General features: G+C 37.3%; 1 protein-coding gene across 5 annotated transcripts in view; it reads left to right on the top strand.

The window, feature by feature from the left end:
- Positions 1-17,217, top strand: part of WWC3 (WWC family member 3) — a 99,747-nt gene that overhangs the window by 57,547 nt on the left and 24,983 nt on the right. For all 5 annotated transcript variants that reach the window (XM_038173030.2, XM_072029553.1, XM_038173032.2 and 2 more), the window contains exons 7-10: positions 1,929-2,078; positions 4,244-4,317; positions 13,288-13,530; positions 16,790-16,879. In XM_038173030.2, the coding sequence (XP_038028958.2) occupies positions 1,929-2,078; positions 4,244-4,317; positions 13,288-13,530; positions 16,790-16,879 (557 nt within the window). The remainder of the gene's footprint in view (positions 1-1,928; positions 2,079-4,243; positions 4,318-13,287; positions 13,531-16,789; positions 16,880-17,217) is intronic.

Raw genomic sequence — 17,217 nt, 5'->3', positions numbered from 1 at the left:
GTATTTTGGTTCCTCAGGATGGAGAACAAATGGTTTTGTTTGTCCTTCGTGCTAAGGTAGCACAGTTCAGTTGGGAGGTAGCAGAAGAATTGGTTTCTTTTGGGAACTCAGGATAAGCTGAGCTTCTGGAGGCAAGTAGTTGTAGCCTTGTCTCACCATCAGCATGCCTGGTATCACTCTGCACTCTCCTCAGTCCTAGCCAGTGCTGAGCACAAACTCCCAGCCCTGCTCAGACTCAGTAGCACTGGTCAATGGAGACTGAAGAAGGAACAGTACATGTCCGATGCATATCATGTCTCTCTTTGTTGTTCCCCAGTAGGAAGAAGGCACCGTGTGTGAGTTCAGGGGTCGTCAGGGAGGAGGGTAGTCCCCTCACTCATGTGCCTAGGGTGCCCACTCCTTCCTTCTTCCTCTACCAGGATGGGTATTTTCCCTCTTCTTCCTCTCTAGTGGAGGCAGGCATGAGGGAAGGACAAGTACATAAGGAGAACGAAGGGATAGTGTGAATGGGGAGTGGAAGCCACCAGAAAACGCCGCTTTTGCTGTCTAGTTTCAGGCATGATGCAATTCCTAAGGATGCTTCCTGAGCTCTGAAATCAGCTGCCATCGTCTTCAAGGTGGTCTTGTGCCTCCTGTGAGCAGCAGCCAGTTGCTGTTACACAGGCTAATCTTCCTGACTCTGCCAGTTCAATTTGTTTTAGGAAAAGGAAACGTTGCTGTGTTATCCAGGGTATCCTTTTTAAACTGCTCTTTGAAGACTGAGATCCATCCTGGTAATTGGATATGCATCGTAACTGGGGATTGTTGCAAATCATCAGTTGTCAGACACCGCGATTCCAGAGGGCCAGTGTGTTGCACTGCAGTGCCTCTGCTTAGTCTCTCATTCTGTAGTTTGGACAATGGAGCAGTTTTGATGGTTTTTGTTTGTTTGTTTGTTTTTTACCTGGGCATTTTTACAGCTTTATCATCCATGAACAGATACAGTTTTTCAAAATCTGGAGGAATTTTTTATATAATTTGTTTGTTTCCTTCCTCTATAGTGGGGGGAGGGGCAGAGTAGATTTATATTTACGTATTTTTTAATGTTCTTTTGATGAAAAATGTATAGGTTCTTAGCCACAAATGACAGCCTGAATAGTGGTTTTGTCATTAATGGTACGTTATCAGTAACTTTTGAAAAATAGTTTTTAATGCACAATCAGAAAATAAGCGGCATTAACAAGTTTATCTTTTTATTAAAGGAAATCTAAGAGCCTGTCAACAAAGCTCTGATAGCCAAACAAGCTCTTGTTATTTGTGTGATTGTCTTATTCCCCTTTTGCCTTAAAGGCTGTTTGAGATCTCTGCTTTACCCTCACAGTTTGTGTCACTGTCTAGACATTTCAGAGATGTCGCTTCCTTAACCCTAAGTGTAAAATATCTCCAACTATGCGAACCTTGAGTAAGGGAGCACTGGGGTGAAATCAGCTGTTGTAAAAACACAATCAATACAAGGTATTCATCAAGTTGGATGTGATGGCAGTAGTGGCTAAGGAATGTAACCTGGGCAAAAGATGGCAAAAGGGCAGGTGAATCCCATTTGTTTTTGCTGTCAACGAACCTGGAAGCTGCCAGTCGCTAGATTCAAAGAACTGTAAGCCATGCAAAAGTTAAAACCTTCATAGACCTAAAGTAAATTGTAAACATCAGATTTTTTAAAAGTGATCTACGGGTATCTTTTAAAAGGAGGTATTTATTTCTAAGCAAAGGTGCTTCAGATTAGCTGAGAGTATGATAAATTTTAGTTCCTGTAAATGGGTCTTTCTAGGTAGTCTACCTACATGTATATTCTCTAAACAGAATTCATTTCTCTTTTTCAATCAATAAAAGAATTACCAAAAGCAGTTACATTTGTTTGTTTATTTTTTTTTTTAACTCCTCTCTTGTAGAGCCTGGCCAAGCTAACTGATGGATTCAGGAATAGCTGTTGTATTACAGACTCCCTGCAGGATCTCCAGCACAATTCCAGTTCGCTCAGCGATTCCTGTTTACCTCAACAACACTGCGATGCTTGTTCTCAGACTGACATCACTGGAGAGGTATGTATTCCTACATGAGACATTTGCTTTAGAAAATAAGCTGCTTTTGTACTGTAGTGATACTTTGTTACTTCCTGCTTGAATCCAAGACGTGCTAGCCGTGGCAGAACAAAAAATCCAAGGAAATACTGGTGGTGAAGGATTTGAGCTTGCTTGTCATTTTCAGAGCAGGTGAATGGTGAGCTGTGTCATTCTGCTGCTCGAGCACTGGGATAGGGCATAGGCTGACGACAGGTACAGTCAGGTCCTAAACACAGCCAGCCTGGCAGAGCTCTTTGGTGACTGCTGGCTCATCTTGAATAACAGCTCATGCAGAGGCACCCACAGACTTCTTCTGGCCATGTCCCTAGCTCTCGGCTTTACTGACATGTGTAGTGACACAGCAAGGAAGAAAATGCTTTAGCCTGCTTGAAGTTGCAGTAGAGACCTGATTGCACAACACCATGAGGTATTAGTTTTCTGGTAGTAGAGATGGAAGTATTTATCTTTTTTTTTTTTTTTAATCTTGTTTTTCTTAATCTTGTTTTTCTTAACAATTGTCATTGTTCATAGACATAGAGGTATCAAAGACAGGTAGGCCTCTGTTTCTTTTGTTTTTCCTAGGGAAGTATTTGTTTGAGCCCCAAAGTATTTTTCTTAAACTAAAAAACTTTGATCTACTTCATCATTCTTAGTATTCCTTTATATATAGTGTATATATATATATATATATATTTGTATAATCTCTATATATGTTATATACATACATACATACTCATAAATTATGCAAGGCTATATAATGCCTTTGTATAGGATATTTGAAAGAATCTTATTAGCAATCTTCAGAAATAGTTCTGTGTGAATGAAAAAGTATACTCCAAATACTAAAATTTTGGCCTGCCTTATCACCAGTGGCAGCCTAGCTGTTCTCAAGCAATAAAACATTTACTTCTGTGGATGAGATTGACAACAGAGCAAGAAGACAACCTGTTTGTAGTTTTGTAGTACCATTGTTTGGATGTTACTACACATTCAGTTAGAATTTTTATTCAACTTTTAATAACTTTTAAATACAGGCTTTTATCACCCTGTTTTTGTTTTATTATCTTCTTTTACTGATGACTTGTTGCCACGTTGGATGTCTCTAGAGAACCTCTACACAAGAGGAAGTCTGTTTTTTTAAGAAATTACTCCTTAAAGCATCCAAAAACTTATTTAATACTAGGCTTGCTTTAAGTGTGCTAGGTAGATGGTGCCTTTGGCATGTCATTTTTCAGACTGGTGGTGGATGTGATTAATTCCAAAATGAATTACCTAAAGGAAAATAGCAGCATTTTCCCATTCACAATACACATAGAGTGTCATCGAAGAGGAACCAAGTGTAGTCTGAAAATTGTGTTTATCAGGTATAGCGTTTTTTTGTAAGGCAAATAAAATTGCATAATGATGTTAATTATTTTCCTGAATTATTAGTAGTGGAATGTGAGTAAAGAAGAGGTAGATTTTTACATGTGTGATGATAAAGAGAGCAAAAGCTGCAGATACCTAGCATGAAATCTAGATGTGGAGCAAAGCACTTAAGTAGGGACTTGGGTTTTAACTATTAGACTGTACACAGACTTCTGGAGAGGGCAGCTACTGATGCCCAGAGATGAAGAGAAGTTGCTGTAGAAACTAGATTGTATACAGCAGGAGTTGTAACATAAACGCGTTTTCTACGACTGACTGATTCAAGGATCAGGTAATGTTTTTGTAATAGTGCTTAAATCACACTAATGATCTAAGTGCTGGGTAACACGTCACAGTACATGGACTGTAGTCTGAATTATTTCTTATTAAACTATCCATAAAGTAGCTACATTAAGTAATAAAATATTACACTTAAAGCATACTCTTTATAGAATTTTAGGATTGAAAAGTTGAAAAGCTTAGTGATACTGTTTGCTAACCTTTCACTTCCCGTATCATAATTTATTAAAAGGGCTCATTTATCTTTCATGTTTTTAGCAATAAACCAGTTTTATATTAAAAAGCATAAAATTAATATTGATTGTTTTTACTCAAAACATCGTCAATTTTTAGTTGCCAGTAGGACAGTAATTTATCCCTTTACTTTGAGAGTGTTTTAAAAATCTAATGTCTCCCTCTCTTTCCTCCCCAATCCTTCCTCTTCAACTCTGCAACAGTTTGGGTTCGATGATAAAACAAGACTTGTAGACAAAGTAAGACTGAACTGGCAATATGAAGAGGCCAAGAAAAGGTAATTAAAGACAAATGTGGTGTTTTTACTCTTGTCAAAGTTTTCAAAGTAGAACTAGAGCCAGCCTTCTAGCTGAAATGTCTTTAGGAAGATTAATATGCTTACTGTTGAGAAGTTCAGAGATAATAAAAGCTTAGGTAAACATGAGACTTTATCATAAGTTTATTATGTTTGTTTGCACAGATAAAAACTAAACGTCAGTCCTATACTACACTTGTATAAACACAAAACTGCAGTAGTTTAATTGAGCTGTTTTACTTCCTTTTTTTCCCTTCTTCTCAAACCTCAATATAAACAGTCTTTAAATTTACACTGGGTTTTTACTTGCGAGGCTCTGTTAATATGCTCAGAGCTTTGCATACCTGTGTTCTAAGTTCAATATGTTGAAGCGTAAAGAAAGAATGAAAAAATTCCAGTGAGATAAATAAAGATGAACAAAACAGCACATAAAAATAAATTTGGAGATTGAAAAATATGACAAAAATGTTTTAAAATTAACTTGAAGTTGATTAATTCTTCACTAAGTCCTTCAGTCTAGTTGCTTATTGTAATTATTTAGTTCTTTTGTAAAGTTAGTCTTGCAGTTTTTTTCATGTCTTTGTGAAAATAATCTGCTCTGATTAAGCATTATTTTAAAATTATTACCTACCAGTGTCGTTTAATGCACCCTCCTTCAATCTCACTGCTTTCAAATTATTTTCCATATATTCAGGACAGTAGTTTAGGTATAGCTGACAGCTTGAACATCGTAATTTTATAATTACCATTTATAATTATTTTAATTTGTGTTGGTAGAACTTCCTCTGCTTAAAATTGTTTGGCATGTAGAAGATCCTGTTACAGTTGACTTTGAAAACCTTGTGTTTTTTTTTTAGTTAATTACTTTTTCAAATTAGGCTTTTTTCTTTTTAATTTTATCTGCTTTTTCCAGTTTTCAACATCTGTGCGAACAAGGGTTAAAAATAAAATCCAGTGCTCTTGCCTGTTTTTTCGTACGATGATGACTTTTTCTTTGAGGGAAACCGTAATGCTGTCATATGTCTTGGCACGGGTTGGAAGCTTTATAGGCAATTCGCCATTTTGTATTTCTTGGAAAGTTTGCCCACATTTGGACACAATACAGGCTTAGAAAAAAAATAAATTGGTGCAAGCACATTAGAAATACACTGCTAAATTTCTTCAGCATTTGTAACTGGAATGAAAGTCTGTATTGTAAAATGCTGCCTGTGGATAATACTAGTGGCTATTACCTAATAAAAGTTAAATAAATGGGGGCAAAAAAAGGCAAAACAAAAAGGCATCAGCGTACTGTTTGGTCACAGGTTAACCCTTAGTACTTCATAGTTGAGTGATAAAGAGGTACATGACAGTCGATGAAGGAAAAAGGATAGGATATTATTTCATACTGTTCAGTTTAGCAGAGCTATTGGTGCTGTAAAGATTATATTAAATGCTTATAATTAGATTTTCCGACATACATTTTCTGTGTCTTTTTCAAAACTCTTGTGTGTTGGTCCAGGGAAAAGATAAAGTAGAGGGGGTTTTGCGTGTGTTCTGTTATTTTTTGTTTGGTTTTGATTTTGTGTCTGTTTTTAGTAGCAGAAACACTTCTCAGCTGGAAATGCTGAATATTTGTTTACGCATGGAATGCGGTATTTCTGAACATCAGAAGTGATCTGGGTTTTGATGTTAATTAAGTGTAGAAAATCTGGGTAACTAACCTTCCAAATGGAGAATAGTAATTGCTGTAAGGGTAGTTTTGCTGTCCCGGGATAGCAGCTCCAACAATGGTCTGTTATTTAGCAAAAGCATGTTAGTTCCTTTAAAATAGTAGCCTTATTTTGCCCAGTATGTTGTACGGAAGTAATCAGCTTTCAGCTTTTGAGTGGAACTGCACAAAGCTCATTGCCCCTACCAGTTATCTCTGTGGTTGCATTCTTCATTTATCATGCATTCCTTCCCCTTAGCTTGCTGGCATTTCTGTAGGGCTTTTGTCTCTACTAAATATCTTTGTGCTCGTTCTGCCTTGGCTGGTGAAATATCTACTGTTACTGCACAGTGTGGGTGACGGAATGTGCTGCCATGGATTAAAATCTACGAAGTAGAAAATCAAAATGCTACAGTATATCACAACTGTAAAGCAGTATATTATGACTATTTGCTTGTCAAGCAGAGTGGAAACATATAGCAAATCAATACAACAAGCAAATTGCCTTATTCCCAAGTTTTAAGGGAAGACCTGTAAAGGACACCAAAGGAAAGAAGTGGATCTCTTCCCTTAAAGGAAATCAAGGGGAGAAAAAAATACAACAAAACAAAACACCAACTCAAGGGTTGTGGGTTGTATTTTTGTCATAAAAGATAATACAGCTTTAGATACCAGAAGAATAGTTGCCATAAAGGGACAAGAAGACTTTTTTTTTTTTTTTTTTTAAATATATAAATAAAAGTACAGTGTATATGGCATTTTAGCGAGAAAGTAGTGTTGGGGCTTCTGAATGATCAATCTTGAGGAATTCGTGAGATGAGCCCAGTGATAGTGGAAAAGTTGGCTTATACTCCCCAAATATCTTTCTTCCCTTGAGAAAGATAATCCGATTTTTTTTTTTATTCCTCCTTCAAAAATTTCTCTAACAGTACTGAGTGGTTTGGTCTTTGCATAAATTAAGGCATTCACAGAGCTTTTTTTTCCCCTTCAGTTTCCCACTGGAAGGAAGTCGGATAATTTGCAATTTAATTTGTCCCATGAGTATCTTCAGATGTTGTGAGCTGTGGGTTCTGACATCTTCAAAACGCTGGGGAAGTCGTCCTTTATCCTGGGTCTGATCCAGTCTCTGGGAAGAGGCATGTAAACTCTACTTTTTAACTCACCAGTCATGCTGAACAGAGAAGCTCCTGCTCTTTACTGTTCTCTTCCCCCCCGTTATTTTTAAATAAACTTTACCTTATTTCCGTGAAATTTTTTCTCTCAGATCTGTCAGTGTGGCCCTCCAGAGAAGCAGGCGGAGGGAGGATGGTCTTTTTGAACAGACAGCCCTGAGCTGCCTGGATAAATACCGTTTTTAGTTTCAGTTGCTATTTCAGTGAGACTACCTTTCATGAAAAGCATTTGCACACTGGAAAGTGTCCCCCTCGAGCGCTTTTCTGAATAGACCGTTTCATAGAAAAAGAAATCAAAAGAAAATTGTTTTTCTTTGATAACTCAAAGTTGTAGAGTTCAGTGTAATGACTGCGTGAAGTATATTGGCAAATGATTGTGAACTGTCGTTGCAGTGCCTCGTGCCTTGGAAAGTGAACTAATCAATAGATGAAGAATGATCCCTCCAATAACAAGTGCCAGCACTGACTGTGATTTTCATTTTTTTTTAATCCAGTCTGATGACAACTGACTTGAAGGAACTGAAACATCCAAGCATCTTCCTTCCGTTTATCTAATTTGGGAGCAAAAGAAGAAATTTCTTTACACCTACCATAATTTTGAATTTAAAGATGCTGTTTTCCAATTCAGACATTTAAAGCAGACAGAGACTTGAAAAAACCTCCTGTTCAGCCATGCTTTGTATTTCCACATTACCTTTCAGAATGTTGCTTCTTTCAGTATAGTTACTGAATAGGCGTTTTGCTGCAAGCATGCTGTCTAATTACCAAAATTTAGTTTTAGTGCCTTTAAAAGCACTAGCACATGAAATGTGGTAGTGCAGTTTTTGTTTGTATTGATAAAACACATTTTGGTTGGATTTTGATAGAAACATTCCAGTTTGGATACAACAAAAGAGTCAAGTATTTCCCTGTTATACATCTTGTGAAGGCAAGTTTCAAAATCTAATTGCCTAATTTCTGGTGAAATTCAGTGGATTTATGTGCTTTATTCTGCTATGCTAATCTGAAAATCGGATTTAGGGATGAAGTAATTTCTTTGATATCCCATAAATATCTGGCTTAGGCACGTCAGCTAATCCCCAATCTCCCATTGTCATTTTTTTAAACAGATAGCTGTCTTTCTCTTTGGGTTAGTTGAAGAGCATGGCTCTGCTTCCTTTTTATTTTTAAAGTTTTCATTATACCAATTGACTTGCGAATTGAGGAAATTCTAATTCCTCTCCTCCATTGGTTTTAACAGGCTTTGCATGAAAGGTGAATACCTAATTTTATCTGCAAAATGCCAGTGGACTCCAAAAGGTTTCATGAGTGTCTTAAGCCAATTTAAGACCTCCTTGTTATTGAAGCGGGCTGCCAGAAAGACTGGATATTCTACAGAGTGTACTCATGTTGTCCGCCAAAGCCACAGTGGCACATACTTGCAGGAACAGCCAAAGTAGACACAGTGGAGAAATTTTGTGAGCTTTTGGCTGAGTTCCCTAGCTTCTTGTTCTTTCCATTTCTTTCTTCCTCTTTCGCTAGCCTTCTCCTCTTTGAGTACAAGTTATAATCCACTCTCTTGAGGGCCTGTAAATACCAGAAATTACCCAGTTCTTACACCCTTTGTGTGTCTTCAGTCCTGTAACCACCTTCTCTTGGTGTTGCATGTGGTAGAAATTGCCTGTTAGCTGAAGTTAGGATCTGACTTTAAGCCTCCTGGTGTTCCAGGAACTAGTTCTGTGTAAGCGAAAGAGTAAGCTGGGCTGATTTACGGTAGCGTATTTGTGCAATCTTAGCCACCGTTCTGCTCCAAACCATAACTGGGTTTTGGTTTTGTTTATTTTCAATGTTCCTATTCCACAGGTAACAAGGGCTTCAGCTGTAGAGGTGTCTGATACGTCACCCAGAATTCTAGGCAACTAATATAGAGTAGTGTTGTTTTTCTTGTTGTTCTTTTTCGGCTTGGAAAATTCAAGCAAAGTTCAGAGAACTTGTTTACGCTAGGAAGACCGACACTTGTGGGTTACGAAATACCAGGTGGTAAGGTACCCTTAGTTTGTCCCTTTTATGGGTATGAATTAGGACTCTGATATTCTTCTGGAGTGTTTCTCTCCCCAGGACACCTGCCTTGCTCGTAATCTGAATAACAGTCTAAGCATCATCTTAAATGTAATGCCTACAGCTGAGGTTGTTTCATCTCACAAAAAGTGATTTTTACTTCAAGCTTGCTGCTCGTGTTATTTCCAATGACAAAAGTATTGCTCTGTTTTGACTAGCATAGTCTGTGTAGAAATATAATGACTCAGATATGCTCTAAGTTCTGAAAATGTGTGCTTCTCCCACCCCATGATGTAGTTAGGATGTTGTGTGGTAAATTATTGGTTGTCCTGTTTTCCACCCTCATGCTACGTCTGCGTTATCACAGACTGTGCATCATTCCAGCTATTTCAGTATGGCCATCTCAGGGCAAGTTGGCCATTTCACATCAATGTTTACTTAAGATCACCAGGTTAAACCTTTGTCATCTCATCTGTGCCCTCCTGCTTCTCTGCTTAACAGGAGCTGTTATATTAATTTCCATCAGAAATTTTTAAATCCTGAAATAAGCAGCAACTCGGGCTGCCTACCTAGGAAACCAGTCATTTGATACCACCTACTCGAGTGTGGAATGCAAGCTCCTCAGCGCTTGTTATGCAAGGATGGGAATGGGCAAAATGCCTGGAATGTTGATGGTTCAAAATTAACTGTTTTTTTTCCAGGAATACGCTAAATTGGTACGTTGGTAGGGACCTTGGTGTATCTGGCATTAAGCCAAGATAAAAGGACTCTTTTACGGTGACTTGACTTAAGAGGTAGTATCTTAAAAATACACAGTAGGAAGGAAAAATGTTTTTGAAAAACAGAGGCTTTGAACAGGACCCCCCCTTTTTTTTTCTGTCCCTGTCAATTCATTGATTTGTTTAAGTGGGTGTTTAAGGTAGGTGCATATACGTCCTGAGTCTAAAACAAGGCAAAAGAGCCACTTTTTGTAAAAGATGAGCAGTGAGAATGGCTGGTGTGGTATAGGCATTAAATCTGGCATGGACAAGCACAGTGAAAGTGCTTATTGCTTTTATGCTTATATGCATTTGTTATGTTTGAGAAGAAAAGCTTGTGTTGCAAGAAGCATATTGCAATTATGAACGTGCTTGGAGGGATTTTTCTTATTAAGCTTTTAGCAGAATTCAACATGCCTCCTCTCCTCATATTTTTCTAAGGTTGAGGTGAGGGAGACTGTAAAAGCTTTGGGGATGTTTTCTAGCCACGGAGACAAATTTTTACGAAGTTTTTCACTGGTGGTTCCGAGAACTTGAGTTTGCTTGCAGCAAGTGCAGGAAATACAGGTTGCAGAAAACTGGCTTACTGGTGCTGAAGTTCCCCTCCCGGCAGATTCCTGCATTCTGTAGTGTTATTCAAGTGCTTTCTCTTTGCTTAAAGGGGAAAAAATAGAGACAAGAAGAGCTAGCAGAAATACTGAGAGTGTCAAAGGAACCAAAACAAATCCCTAATCAGATTTTGGAACTCTTCATTGACACAAGCTTAGTCCACAGCAGTACTTTTTCCTTTAATAATAGTATAATTAAGTTACTCCGCCACGACTTTCTACTTTCAAAAAGTCATTGTAACAGAAATTGGGGGAAAAAAAGGCAAACTTTAAACTGGAATGTCATACACCAGGGGAGTAATGTGCTCTTAGCAAGCACCACAAGAGTCTAAATTAAAACCTCCTGTACTGAGGGTGGTGCACTGCTCAGCCAGGCTGACTCAGTGGTTAAATGGCACTGCAAGAGCAGGTCACCTCCTTCCTTTTGCTACCTTCCCATCATCACTGCTGGTGTTTCTGTTCTTCCTCGCTGCCTGCATTAGCATTTATTTGCTTCAGTGGCTAGTGCCTTATCTAGCTCTCCCTGCATTAGAAAAATAAATGCCTAGCGAGACAATTGGGAGAGGGTCATTCCTTCAGCTGTCTCACCAAACAATGCAGAGACTTCACCAAACACATCTGATCTTCTTTCATCTGTGAGCCGTGTAAGAACTTGTGAACACGGTCACTCAAATACATTGCCAAGGTTCAGCCGATTCACGCTAACTAAGCTATGATAACCCAAACGTGCCTGAATTTTATAATTCTGTTGAACAGACCTTGGGTTTCTGTTTGTTTTGTTTGGCACCAAACACTTTAAAATTAAGCTGTATACACGTTCAGAAGTGTTTACTGAATCTTATTGCGGCCTGGGTGGAAGAGAAGAGGGAGGGAGGATGGCCCTGACGTCCCATGGAGGGGATGAGGTGTTTTTCAGGAAACTGCATCTGGAATTCATGCACAATAGCTGAGGCATGAAATATGTAAACTGTATGTATTGATTCACAATGGTGCTTTCACTAGCTATTTGCAGGAAGTTGGTTATTAATGCAAGGAGGAGGAAATGGTATTGAAGGGCTTGATAAAGTATTACACTTTAGACTATAATGTAACACAATACCCAAATTCAATACCCAAATTCTTTACTGGCTGTAAATGAAAACTAAGGGGAAAGAAAGCTGTTTGACAAAAGTCACAGTAAAATCCCTGTTTGTATATGAACACGAAAACTGTAATTAATACAGTCATTGCAAAATGAATTATATTGATACTTTATTTCACTTCCTGTGATAAGATGGCCAAATACTTTCCAGATGTCAGTATGAAAAAGCACTGTTGGAAGTTTGGGGTTTAGATGGGAAAAACCTACCTTTGCCATATCTGTTCCTTTTCTTTTACCCTTGGGAAGATGTTACCATACTGTGGATCTTCTGTTTGTTACATGCTTTTCACCTTGTTTTATTCTTTTTTTTTTTTATCAAATATTTTGAAAAAATGATTACTTAAAAAAAATTATCAAAGAATGGGAGCATATCCCACTTGTATGGTTGGTTTTAAATACACTTTTTTTTTTTTAAAGGGCATTTTTTTTTAAGGGCAGTGATCTTTTATTGTGCACTGAACTTTGAACACTGCCACTGCAAAGTGAAGATGTAACTAAGGTGTACAGATGCATAACTTTGGTACAGTTTAGTTTCTTACAAATGTTCAGAAATCAGAAAGCTAGATTTTCTCTTATGTACTTTTCATTTTAACTGTAAGCTTCTAAAGTGCCTAAATTGATCATTGTAAGACAAGCATAAAAACCAAACAGTAACAGAGTGTTCTCCCTGTTATGCTAATACAACTTTTGATTTTGCCAAAAGAAACATTTGTGAAATTTCTAGCTTTAGGGGTTTGTGCAGTGTTTATTTAAAGTTCAAAATTTCTTTTTAGCAGAACGATTTCTTGCAATGTCAACTGTGGAATCACAAAACACTGATAGTTGTAAGAATGTAGTGGTTCAGTGTATTGAGATATAGAAGCTCCTTTTGGCTATATATCCTACTACTACAAAAAAATGAAGTTAGCATGTTTAACTACTTGATTTGATGATGGATTCATATGAAGCCACATGTATTTTGCAACCAGTAAATCTTTTTTTTTCCAGACCTGTTTTTGTTTTACTTGCCAGCTTATATATTCTTAAACCCTTATTGCCAGCTGGGACATGCTCCTCTGTTGAGGTGCGACACAAAAATACAGAATTTTTCAAAGACAAATAGTTCCCCTTCATTTTATTCAACCTCTCACTGCATTTCTCAAATCCCTGATTAAGATCTGATAGTGGAAGAATGAGGAATGAAAGGATGTTCGGCTTCATCATCTTTGTCCAGGCAGCAAACTCAGGAGCTCTAAAATATCAGTTGTTTTTCTATAAAATGAGCAAGCTGTGAAGACAAATACTGTTCACGTGATAAATGTAGTGTAGTTCTCACACAGCTACACATTTATGAATATTTGCTCTTCTTTGTGTTTAAAATAAACAAACCAAAAAACATGTCAAACCCAGAGACAAATAAAGCCTCCCAAAGACCCCTAATTTTTTGTTTCAAAGTTTAAGTGAAAGTCACTGATGTTCACTGATGTTACCTTATGATATTTTTCTTCTTGCTTGTCTTCACCTTTGTCTCTTCTGCATTTTGAAATATACTTATTTTCTTTTAAAGAGTTTCAAATATACAGCAGCAACTGGCCTTGCTAGATAACGAATCATGGCCAGGGATGGCTGAAGCGGACAGGGACCGTCTTCAGCTCATCAAAGAGAAGGAGGCTCTTCTTCAGGAGCTGCAGCTCATCAGTCAGCAGAGACGATCCCCAGAAGACATTGCACGTTTGGAGGAAGAAAAAAGACGTTTGGAGGATGAAATTCAACGGGCTCGAGCAACCTCTGCTCATGGAGCCACTGAAAGGTTTGGCAACTTAAATCATTTTCTTAGCTTCTGTACTGCACTACTATAGGTGTAGCATCTAAAGGAAGAACAGGGAATTTCACTAGGTTTAATAAACAAACAAAGTTACTAAATGGCTTTCAGTAAAGGAGTTGTTTGCTCCTGACATTCCCTTCATTCATCTGAGTTGTGTGAAAGAAGAGATCAGAATAGTCACATCAGATATGTGATGTGTCTGAGTGATGTTGTCTGATAAGAAAGTTGAATAACAGCACCTGGGTACTAAAGGATTTTTCTGTTATTTTGCAGTGGAGGGATAGTAATTTCCAAAAGCAGCAGAACAAAGATCCTTCCCTATATTTGCTTTCTGCCTTAGAACAGGAAAGTTAAAGGATTAACTTTTATACCACCTTTTGCATGTAATTTTTCCTTTTACTTTGCAGTGTGAGCACACCCCAATTCTGGCAATACAGTAAACTGAGTCATTCTTGAAAATATAATTCAAATGTCAAACTGTGTGTAAGAACAAACAAGGGAATAGAAACACTGTAGCAGAAACACTGTGTTTATTTCAAAATTAGTTTTTCTTCTAGAAAGGGACAAGAATTCTTAATATGTTCTTTTTACAATAGGCTACTTCTAGTGAAAACGTGAAAGTGCTAGCTCTTTTTTCCAAAACTTCTCTTATGTATATGATACAGAGATGATAATCTAGAAATGTCAGCTTTAAAATTTATAGAAAAATGATTTATGACCTTTTAAAGCTTATTTTCATTATTTCATTTATATTTTATTTATTTATTTTATGGCAGGATAGTGCTTTTGTCCACTGCATGAAAAAATACCTTTTTTCTTGCTATTCTTTCTCATTCTGAAGCAGACTGAGGCATGAATTAATGGTAAAAAGCCAGGCTTGACACATGAGGGAAAACTTTGTGAACCAGAATCTATGTGATCCATATAAAGGTTAATATTTACAAAATTAAGAAACTTTTAAAAAGATTTGGAAGTGCCTTCTATGTACAAATTTTGGGAACTTTGATTCCTTTGAAAAGGCTTACTTTAGATGGTAAATTCAGGTAATAAAAACAGAAAATTCACAGCCAAAGTATAGTTCAGTGTTGTGTATTTTGCAATTTTTGCAATATTGTTACACGGGCTTTCCAGCTTAAACTGACAGAGAAGGGAGTTCACTTTACACTGCAGTGTAGTAAGTTTTATTTGTTGTTTTTGGGCTCTCATGTTAGGTAGTGCATACTATGTTGGCAAGGAGGCCAAGCTATTTTTCCATGTAGTTCATGCTGTGGAAACCAGCATTCCAGTGTGATACTTGATATTTCAAATGCTAGCAAAAAGTTGAGTTGAAGTTAGAGTAATGTTTAAGGGCACTCTATTTTTGTATAACAAATTGGAGGAAAGCTTAACTATTAGTAAACCTAATTTATTTGTTTAGTTTAGGCTGAGGAATAACCGAAACCATTCCCAGATCTGCTTTTCTATTTCTACTTTCTCCTATTCACAAAATACAAAGAAGTTTCCTGTTTAAACGATGAGCAATTTTGTTCTGTTACTGAGTTTTAAATGCACTGTGTTGTGAGGGTTGATCAAAACTAACTCAAAATCTGTATGACAGAGGTCTTTGTTTGTTGGTTTGCTTTAAGGCAGCCTTAGTTCCCGCACCTTCAATGCAGGTGCTCACCTCACAGCATTACTGCCTGTGGAGTGAAGGTTCCTGCGTTTGTTTTTTGAAGTAGATGGTGTGAGTACCCCATCTTTCCCCTGCAAGAATTTGAATGAGTGGAGTTACTTGCATCCCTTTGTCTTTTTCTGTTATCTTCAAAGGTTGCTGCATGCAGTGCCTTTATCACCTGAGTTTACAAAACTGCAGCTTTCCTTGCACCACTCGATTAACCCGGTCTACAATGCACAAAAAAAGGAGAAATGCTTTGATGCCGTGCACACTTTGGTGTGCAGCTTCTGCTGTGTGGTTGCAGTGAGGGGAACCTCCCCAGAGGGCGGTGGGGGTAGCTGGAGCACAGTGCTGCAGTCCCTTGCCAACATGTGAATTAATGGAGTTGGAAGCCAAGGAAATTGAGAGATTTATGTTTTCACTGTTAACAAAGACGTATTTTTTCATATCTTAACCATCCACAGTTTATTGAAACTAATGTTGCCAGTTTGTTTTATCCAAAAGGGCTCCCTTTTATTTATATTTTTCTATCCTGACCATTAACATGTTGAATTCTAGCAGCTGCCTGCAGTAGGGGAAGGTCTGATGCACTGATCTGAAATGTTTGATCTGCTTTCTCCAGACTGTCAGAATCCCTATTTCTAACCATCTTGTGAACACAGAGCTAGAGAAATAGCTTCCCTGCTCCAAATGTTACTATATATAACACGAAACAGATTACTACCCTGATTTTATGTTGAAATTTAGTGATTGGGCTTGGAAGGATAAAGCACCAGGAATGCCTGTAATTCTAGATTCAGGGAAAGTGTAAGCGTGTTATCAGAAGAATGTATTCTTCAAAGTTTTAATAATCTCAAAGTAGAGCATTGAAGATATCTTACAGGCATTTGAGACTGACAGCGTTATAGATATGTTCCCTTCTGTGTTGGGGCGGTGGTGCTGAGTAATTCAGCTACTTGTTATTAGAATGTGCAAAAAATAAGTTTCAGTGAGAGATTTCTGCCATAGCTTAGTATTCAGAATGCTATATTGTCTCCTAAATACAGTGCTATGTAAACATATGCGAATCAGATAGAATTAGACCCTAAAGCTTACTTTTATGGTAACTGCTTAACAACTATTCTCCAAAATTTTTCTTTTTATCTTTGAAATTTGGAAGCTTGGATAATAGGGCTATTCGGATTTTTTTTCCTGCCAGGGCAACTAGTCATAGTAGCTTTCTGTATTTCACTGGCACAATCGCATTGATACAAGGAAAGAAAAATCTTGTCAAGTTTAATGCTTTTACCTAGGACTTTTTATGATTTTGACAATAGCTGTTGTGTATTTACAACATCGTGACTCTTATACTGTGCCTCAATTACTTTTCTTGTCTGGGAATTCTGCTAGTCTCAGTTCCTGTGTTCTTGCTGGAATTTCCATTGCTGCATATGAGCTGTGTAAATTAAAACTTTTCATTAAACAGTGAAACTTCTTTTTGTATTCTAAACTGCAATGCAATGGCATTTTTCTGTACTTGGAAAGCTCCTAGCACTTCTTGAGTACTGCTGTAATAAAGAAAAATACTAATATGTATCTGTTTAATTATAGGATACTGTTACAGGAAAAGAGAAATTGTTTGCTTATGCAACTAGAAGAAGCTACACGTTTAACCTCATATTTACACTCCCAGTTAAAAAGGTAAGTTGTGCAAAAGGAACAGGTTTTGAAGTTTAACTGCAGCAGAGAAGAATGTTAGTAATGTAAGTTTTACCGTTTAATACTTTTGGTGTATGTGTGCCAAGTAAATTGAATTTTACTAAGTGTATTGTTTGATCTGTGGAATGTGATGATTTGGATGGAGTTCTGTAAAGTGTTAGTAATGGCTATTTGGGCTAGATTATTCCATATATTTGGGTATTTTATTTTATACGTTCACTTATTTTACAAAAAGGAGATACCTAGTTGAGGAACACTGTAAAATTGTTATAGTTCTACTTTATATGTAGATAACATTCTTTTAAGTTCTGTGGGGTTTA

Source organism: Anas platyrhynchos, chromosome 1 (genome assembly GCF_047663525.1).
Source record: "Anas platyrhynchos isolate ZD024472 breed Pekin duck chromosome 1, IASCAAS_PekinDuck_T2T, whole genome shotgun sequence".
Taxonomy (NCBI): domain Eukaryota; kingdom Metazoa; phylum Chordata; class Aves; order Anseriformes; family Anatidae; genus Anas; species Anas platyrhynchos.
This window is presented reverse-complemented; position numbering and strand designations above follow the sequence as displayed.